Raw genomic sequence first — 9,244 nt, forward strand, 5'->3', positions numbered from 1 at the left:
CATATATGTGTAGTGTGTGTAAAGGTGGTAGTACGCAAATGTCCATAAAATATGTTTAGCATGTGATGCAATTTTACTTTTTTTTTTTTGGTAAATAACAATTTACTTATTAACCGAAAAAATAGTGTAAATTTTCACAATCCACAACGGATGTATGATGTCCATTAAATAAAGACCATGGGTCTCATACACGGCCTCTACACATAACATATGAAGCCCATAACTCATTTAATGGACATTCGGCTTTCATTAGGGTTTGATTGTTTGAAACCAAAGGGTTTGATTATTTTTACACTATAAATAAAATTGCAATATAATATCAGTAACTTCTCACAAAATATTTTATGGGTATTTTTTCCATAACCATAGTATCTTATTTCATACTTTTACATCAAATGGTGTGAAGTCACAAAGAAAATATCTTACGAACCCACAATCAATATGAAATAAATTCACCCTAAAAAAGCTAAACAAAAATCTAGTGATCCACTTGAACCCTTGAGTATGGAAGAAAAATAACTCAAAATATAGGAAGATACCACAAGGTTGATCAAGCCTTAATTAGTCTGTTAGTTCAATGAAAAACCCTAAACAAAATGAGGGGTTCAAAGTATTTTAAAAAGATACATTCAAATTTGACCTAAAAAGTATTTAATGCAACCTAGAGGCTCAAAATATTACAAACTTAAAAGAAATTGGAAAGACTGAATGCAACTCACTTGAGAACTCAAAGTTCAAATCTACCAACTAATTTCTAATTTTCGCATAAATACATTTAATAGAATATAATTAGCATATTAAGCCCAAAATGTGATTGTTTAGGCCCAAATTAGTCTTCCCATGTATAGCACTTGGTCCAAACCTTTTAATTGGAAGTCTCAAAGCCCAAAATATGTTCAGTAGTACCATTTTCAGTCCAAATGAAGTTAGTGATGTCCTCATTATCTTCAGTCTGTTTTGATGATCCAATTACCACTTTCTTTGCCAATGTATCTTGTACTAGCCCATTTAATGCTTGTTTAATTATTTTAGCTCTTGCTCTTGTGATTGGCTCACTTGGAATTTGCAAAAGATCATTTGAAGTTGAAGAGTCAGCTTGATGGATTACATCATTCCCTCTCTCCTTAAAAGGATTCATCCTCAAATCTTCACCTGCATCGAAAGGGGATAAATTAGCCATATTAAAAGTAGCACTAACATTATATTCACCACGTAGATAAATTTTGTAAACATCATTATTGATTCTTTAAAGAATAAATCAACAACATGTGTGGCATCATCAATTTTATGGCATGGGATAAAATGTACCATTTTAGAGAATCTATTAACAATGACAAATATAGAATCCATTTCTCTTTTTGACCTAGACGAACCCAAAACAAAATCCATATATATATCTACCCAAGGTTTATTAGGCACAAGTAATGGGGTATACAAACCATGTGGTAAGACTCTAGATTTAGCCTTTTTACATGTTATGCATTTAGCATAGATTCTTTCCACATCACTTTTTATCTTAGGCCAAAAGAAATATTCATGTAAAACATCTAAAGTCTTTTTCACGTCAAAATGATCCATTAATCCTCCCCTATATGCTTCCCTCACAAGCAATTTAGGCAAAGAACATTGAGGCACCCACAAGCTATTTTCCTTAAACAAGTACCGATCAACTCTATAAAACTTCTCAAAAGCTTTCTTTTCATAAGGAAGAAATACTTCAGCAAAATCAGCATCATTTCCATACAATTTCTTATTATATTCAAATCTAAGCAATCTAGTATTTAGAAAAGAAAGAAGATTATACCTTGTTGACAATGTATTAGCAACCACATTTTCTTTACTTTTTTTGTATTTGATGATATATGGAAATGTCTTAATAAATTCTAGCCACCTTGCATGTCTTTTGTTCAGCTTACCTTGACCTTTAATGTGCTTCGAAGACTGATGATTAGTGTGAATGACAAATTGTTTAGGCCAAAGGAAATGTCGCCAATTCACGAATGGTCTTTTGAGTGCATAAAGCTCCTTGTCATAAGTTGGATACTTCAAGGCTGCTCTATTTAGCTTTTCGCTAAAATATGCAATTGGCTTTTCTTTCTGTATCAAAACAGCTCCTATTCCGACTCCAAATGCATAACATTCAATCTTAAGAGTTTTGTTAAAGTCAAGCATTGCTAACACAAGTGTAGTACACAATTTACCTTTAAGTTTATTGAATGCATCATCTTGTGCTTTACCCCATTTAAAACATATAGTGCAGCAAGTGTGCTAAAATCTTTCACAAATCGCTTATAAAAACTAGCCAAATCATGAAAACTTCTCACCTTAATTATGCTCTTAAGTGTTGGCTAATCTTTTATAGCTCTTATCTTTTCTTCATCAACTTCTATGCCTTTAGCACTTACCACAAAACCAAGAAAAGTAATTTTATCTATGCAAAAGTCACACTTTTTTAGATATACAAACAATTTTTTCTTTCTCAAAACATCAAGCACACAATGCAAATGTTCCAAATGCTCATCTAGATTCCTCGTAACAGCCTTCGTAATTAATGGTAAATAAACATTTTCAAAATGATAATTAATTCTTTAAAGATCAATAAATAAAAAGGATTTAACCAAAAATATTTAGGTAATAACTATGGTAGGAAGAATAAATCATATAATTAAGAACTACCATAGTTATATAAAAGACCTTGCTAATCATTGTGAAAAGCTAACCATGATAAAAAGAACAAAACTAATTAAAAAAAAAAGTACATCATGGTAATTAACAAGTCGCATCTATAGCAAAGATCATAATAGCCAAAATGATTAATATAACAAGAAATAACCAACACTTGATTTTTCACATACGTATCAAATCCATCAGCAATAATCTGGAATCCCAATTACAATTAAGACCAATTGTAAATGGGTTGGGGCATTTGAAACTCGTCAAAATAATAGTCACCACCGCCCATAACAAATGCAACAAAAATAAAAGTCATATATACATCTAAAAGGGCTCCACCCAACAGCATAGATCCAGAATGTAGCGAAAAAATTAAAATAATGTTAGGTATAACAAAAAAGCCCTAAAGTTTGGCAATATACATCAATATGGCGTGTATAACAAAATAGATGCTATACAAAGTGGAAAGGGCAGCTCAAACCTTAGACAATTTTCCCTTGGGACTAATACCTGAACCCTCGCCTGAAAAATATTAAATAACCACGGGGTGAGCCAAATTGACCTGGTAACCACAATTCCAATTCAAGAAGTATATAGGCAGTAATTACAAGATAGTTAAACAGGTAAAGTACAATTTCAAATAACATATAGGATAAACATCTTTACAGAAAATAATATATAATAATTCAAAAAGTAACTTGCATGCACAGAACTTCATCAACCATCCTTATAACCTCCTTGTAATATCTGACAGAAGCTATGGGCTATTCACACATAACAGGATTCATCTCGTTTACAAAACTGCACCAAGCTCTCCAATCATGAGGTGTAACTCGGCCAAAAGTTACAGAGCTCATATAGGACCATGGGTTCCCTTTCCTTGAAATATGGAAAGGTGTTATGTCCCTTAGGCTGACCCTTGACCCGACCAAAGGAAGGGTGATACCGAGGGTCCTAAGAATGTTAAAGCCAACCACCGGACGCCAAGTGATAGCTATATCATGTGGTATAAAATAATCAAACCTCCCACAATTACACTTTAGCACAACCTAATACAGCTCCATAAGCATTCCAACCATCCAATTTCACACAATCCAATTTCATAAAGTATTCTCATATTCAATAATTAAATTTTATTCTCATATTCATGCCCACTTAACTAATAAATTTATCAAAACATAAATTTTCATATATATATTTTCACTCTTTATACATCAATCACCATAACATATAATGATAACATTTATAATATTAACACATGCTTATAATCACGTCAATAAGCATACAAGGTAAATTAGAAAGTGGTTACCTCAAGTTCTTGACACAAGAACTAAAATGGGAGGATTCAATACCCAAGAGCCCAAACCAAGTCACTCTACAACAATAAATTTATAAACATATATTAATAAAAAAAACTAAGTAATATAACATTAAAAATAATTTATTAATTAAATCCCCATAATTGGCCTACTTTAAAAATTATCTTTAGGAAAAATAATAATTCATCTATTCCTCCAAGTAACAATTTCTACTACTTCCCAACTCTATTCTCTCATTCACATTATTAATAAGAATAATTCCTTCAAATCATCCAAAAATCTCTAGAAAGTGCTTACTTTAACTCTTAAAAAAATAACCATATATCAACTATGCCTCCAATCATTATTACAATCCTATTTCCTTCTTCCATTAATCACCTCCCCCTCACTAGTATCATTAAATTTTAACATTTTCCCCAATTTATTCCAAACACCCTACTTCCACTAACTAAAGTCTCTCCAAAAATCATCAACATTTTTATTTCAACAAAAATCTTCAAAATTCAAGCATTGAATCCTCAATATAACCTCCAATGAACTAAACTAAGAGATCAATTTTGAGATTAATATCATCATTAACACAAATCACAATTTTTCAACAAAACCCTAACTTACATTGCCTCAAATCAACCATCAAAACAAAAAATCCAAGTCATAAAGACTCTTATTCTAACCCCATAAGCTCCATTAACATCCTAATAATAAGTTAGAAACCTCAAAGATTAAAAATCTATCAAGCCTTAAAAAAATTTATTCTTCTGTCATAAATTTAGAAAAATAAATAGAAAAAGTTAAATAGAGAAAGTAGGAAGAAAATATCTTACATAGATGGCTTAGATAAGACCAAGTAAGACCCCTTTCTCTCTCTCACTCTCCACCTCCCTCTCACGGTCACTCTCTCTCAAGTGGACTAGAGGAAAAATGCGAAGACAAAGCACAAGAGGAGGGGGAAAGCTGGACGGAGGGAAAGGGAATTAATAGTGGGTCACGTGACTTACTATTTCATTCCAAACTTTTCAATTTTTTTTAAAGGGAAGGGGGCACGAGATCAACCCCTCCCTTTCCCTCACAACCGGACAGTGGGTGGCCACATGCCTCCTACTGTTATAATATATTATAATACTCCTCCGGTCCTAAATGTAAGACCCTTATGCAAACTAGTATAAGGGTCTTACATTTAGGACCGGAGGAGTATATATTTAATAAAATAAAATATTATATGTATCTCTTCTTCTTCTTTTTTTCAAAATGGAATGTTACAACTCTCTCCTCCTAAATAGGAATTTTGTTCCCAAAATTCAATTTAGTAGGAATTCTACGTACCTAATTAAAAAGATGAGGATAAGATTATCACATCTTCTCTTCTGTTTCCTGTGTAGCATCACCAGGAGCCATACCCTTCCAGATGACTTTCACAAGTCGAATTGTCTTATTTCTTAGTTGTTTATGCTTCACGTCGGCAATTCACTCTGTTTTTGTCCGATAAGTCAAATTCTCACGGAGTTCAACTTCTTCGGGCTCAATGATGTATGAGAGACCAGGTTGGTACTTCTTATTGTGACACAAGAAACATATTATGAACCCTATCTAACTATGGTGGCAATGCAATCTGGTATGCTACTTCACCAACTCTTGCAAGAATCTCATACGGACCCATGAATCTTGGGCTTAATTTCTTGGCCTTAATAGACCTTCCAATGCTTGTCATTGGGGTGATACATAGAAATACATGATCACCAAGGCAAAAATCCAAGGGTCTCCGTCGTTTATCCCATAGCTCTTATGTCTACTTTGAGTTGCCAACAACTTCTTTTTAATCATTTCAATCTTTTCTATAGTACGGTTAACATAATCAGGGCCGATGATAGTTCTTTCACTCAATCTTGTCCAACAAAACAACGATTTGTACTTTTTGCCGTATAATGCCTCGTAAGGCGCCATCTATATGCTTGAGTGATAGCTGTTATTATAGGCAAACTTAGCCAATGGCAAGTGACTATCCCAGCTACCTTTCAATTCAATGGCACAAGCCCTCAACATATCTTCTAAGGTTTGGATTTTTCTCTCTGTTTGTCCATCGGTCTGTGGATGATAAGCTGTACTATATTTCAACCTAGAACCCATAGCTTGGTATAAGGCTCTCCAGAAACCTGACATGAACCTTGGATCCCTATCAGAGATAATGCTCTCTAGCACACCATGCAATTTGATAATCTCCTTCACATATAATTGAGCATATTTTTCTATTGTATAAGTAGCTCGTATAGGCAAGAAATGAGCAGACTTGGTCAAGTGATCAATAATCACCCAAATTGCATCATGATTACTAGGTGTCCTCAGTAGCCCCATTACAAAATCCATAGATATACTACCCCATTTCCATTTTGGTATCTCTAAAATTTGAATTAACTCTGGTGGCTTTTGATGCTTAATTTTGACCTTTTGACAAGTCAAACAACATGAGACAAATTCTGTTATGTCTTTCTTCATTCCAGGCCACCAATAATTTTGCTTTAGATCATTGTATATCTTGGTGATTCCTGGATGTATAGTGTACTTGCTTCAATGAGATTCCTCTAAGATGTATTGTTTGGATTTTCCATCATTAGAGATACAAACTCTCTCTTTGAATCTCAAAATTCCATCTTCACCAACTTCAAAATCACTTACTTCTCCTTCCTCTAACTGAGCTATCTTGAGCTCCTTCCAGAATTCATTCTCAATTCACATAGCACGGAAGATTGTATCCATATCAGCTAGCACATTAGTATTCTTCAACCTTTCTAACAAATAGTTCTCATAGAGACTCAGTTGAAATACATGAACAGCTTTTCTACTCCAAGCGTCAGCAACAACATTCGCTTTACCAGGATGATACTTAAGTTGGAAGTCATAATCTTTCAGGAACTCCATCCATCTTTTTTGTCAATTATTGAGCTCCTTTTGATCTACAAGATACTTCAAACTCTTATGGTCACTAAAAACATCAAATTGTGAACCATATAAGTAGTGTATCCATATCTTCAATGCAAATACCACTTCTGCTAGCTCTAAGTCATGAGTTAGGTAATTCTCCTTGTGTGGTCTCAACTGTTTAGAAGCATAAGCAACAACATTTCCTTCTTACATTAATACACACCCTAAACCCTTTAAAGAAGCATCAGTGTGTAAGGTGTATGGCAATGCGGGATTAGGATTAACCAATACTGGTGCAGAAGTCAACTTCTTTTTCAACTCTTAAAAGGCAGCTTCACACTTCTCTGTCTAGATGAATGGTTGGTCTTTCCTGGTCAACTTAGTAAGTAGCATAACCAACTAAGAGAATCCTTGTATGAACCTCCTATAGTAACCAGCCAATCCTGGAAAACTTCTCACTTCTGTCACTAACTTCGGTTGTTCTCGCTTAAGAACTGCATCAACTTTTGTAGGGTCCACTACAACCCCATAGTTGAAACAATATGCCCTAAAAAATTTACCTCCTTAAGCCAGAACTCGCACTTGCTCAATTTAGCATAAAGCTTGTGCTCTCTTAATACCTGCAACACTATTCTAAGGTGCTCACAATGTTCCTCTTCGTTTCGTGAGTAGATGAAAATGTCATCATCTATAAACCACTACAAACTTATGCAAATAGGGTCTGAAGATCCTATTCATATAATCCATGAATGCAGCTGGAGCATTGGTTAAGCCAAATAGCATCACAAGAAACTCATAATGACCGTACTGGGTATGAAAAGCAGTCTTAGGAACATCTTTTGCTTTAACTCTTAATTGATGGTATCCTAACCTTAAGTCAATCTTAGAGAATACTGCCAACCCCACCAACTGATCTAACAAATTATCAATTTTTGGTAGTAGGCATTTATTCTTGATGGTGACTTTGTTTAATTATCGGTAATCAATACATAACCGCAAGGTTCCATCCTTTTTCTTCACAAATAGCACTGGTGATCCCCATGGCGACACACTTGGTCTAATGAATCCTTTCTCAAGTAATTCTTCAAGCTGCTTCTTTAGTTCTACCAATTCAGCAGGAGCCATTCGATAGGGAGCTCTAGAGATAGGCTCTGTCCTAGGAGGCAAATCAATAGAAAACTCTACTTCCCGCTCAGGGGATAATCCTGACACTTAGGAAATACCTCACGAAACTCATTCACAATCTCAATTTCACCAATCCCTTCTTCTATCTCAACTTGCATAGAAAAGAAGACCATAAAGGCCTGACATCCTTGCTTTATACAACTTTCAACTTGAACAGCTGATAATAGAGGAGGGCCATTAGGCACCTCAATAGGCATGCAATACATAGACAAAGAAACAGTTTTTGCTTTACAATCAATTATGACACCATTAATTGTCAGCCAATCCATGACCACAATCACATCAAGACCTTAAGGGGCAAGCAAATCAAATCAATCTTTGTTTTGTGACTCTCAAACTCCAACATAAGATTCAAGCATGCATTTGAAGTTTTTATAGAAGATCTAGTCAGTGTCGAAACATTCATATCAAAAGGCAAATCATAACATGTAAGTTTAATCGCTTAGCACATTCAAAAGCAATAAAAGAATGTGTAGCACCAGAGTCAAATAATGCATGTATATTGTGACCTTGGAGAGAAATTATACTTCTAATCAAGTTGGGAGACGCACCAGCCTCCTCTTGAGTCAACGCAAACACACGGCTAGGAATAGTAGATTGGGTCTCTGGTGCACTTTGTTTGCTTTCAGTGCAATAGCGAGAAATATGTCCAACCTTACCACAAGTAAAGCAAGTCCAACACTTGTCCTAATGATGCTTGCCACACCTGGAACACGCTGGAGAACGTGCAGTGTTGGGTGCAAAAGCAGTAGGGCCTCTGAATGATGAGTGGTTCCCACTAGCATTACCCCTTAGAAGTAGGGGCCTTTGTGACTGTCTGTACTAGAAGTGGCTCTTCTTACTAGAGTTTCCTGGATTGAATCCACTCTTCTTGCTAATTCTACCACTTGGCCTCATAAAGGAAGAGAAACGGCCTTGGGAATCCCTCCTTGGCTCAATTTCATAGCCATAACCCTTAATCTTAGCATCAAGGAGACGAAGTTGAGTACACATGTCATCAAAAGAAGCGATCTAGAGTGGCACTAGCTGTCATCTAAACTCTGATGTAGCCTTCTGTAATAACCTGTCTACCATCCACTTGCTATTCTTTTCAAACTGTCCATAAGCTATATGCTTGATCAATTACAGAAATTTAGCAATGAAAGCATCCA

At 35.0% G+C, this 9,244-nt stretch overlaps 1 protein-coding gene across 1 annotated transcript; it reads right to left on the bottom strand.

Annotated features, from left to right (window-relative positions):
- Nucleotides 1–865: 865 nt before the first annotated feature.
- On the bottom strand, nucleotides 866–2,172 carry LOC114759360 (uncharacterized). Its single transcript, XM_028948526.1, has 2 exons — nucleotides 1,917–2,172; nucleotides 866–1,152 (listed from the first exon to the last, which is right to left on the bottom strand). Exons 1-2 carry the CDS (start codon nucleotides 2,170–2,172, stop codon nucleotides 866–868), a joined length of 543 nt encoding a protein of 180 aa, XP_028804359.1.
- Between the last annotated feature and the right edge of the window lie 7,072 nt (nucleotides 2,173–9,244).

The sequence above is a fragment of the Neltuma alba genome, unplaced genomic scaffold, assembly GCF_004799145.2.
Source record: "Neltuma alba isolate B1F8T4 unplaced genomic scaffold, ASM479914v2 tig00010830_pilon, whole genome shotgun sequence".
Classification (NCBI taxonomy): Eukaryota; Viridiplantae; Streptophyta; class Magnoliopsida; order Fabales; family Fabaceae; genus Neltuma; species Neltuma alba.

Excerpts from the sequence above, each read along its gene's own strand:
- LOC114759360 (XM_028948526.1), bottom strand. The coding sequence starts at position 2,172 with ATGCTTGACTTTAACAAAACTCTTAAGATTGAATGTTATGCATTTGGA. Across the intron at positions 1,153-1,916 it reads GAAGCACATTAAAGGTCAAG|GTGAAGATTTGAGGATGAAT; the intron begins GTAAGCTGAACA and ends CTTTCGATGCAG.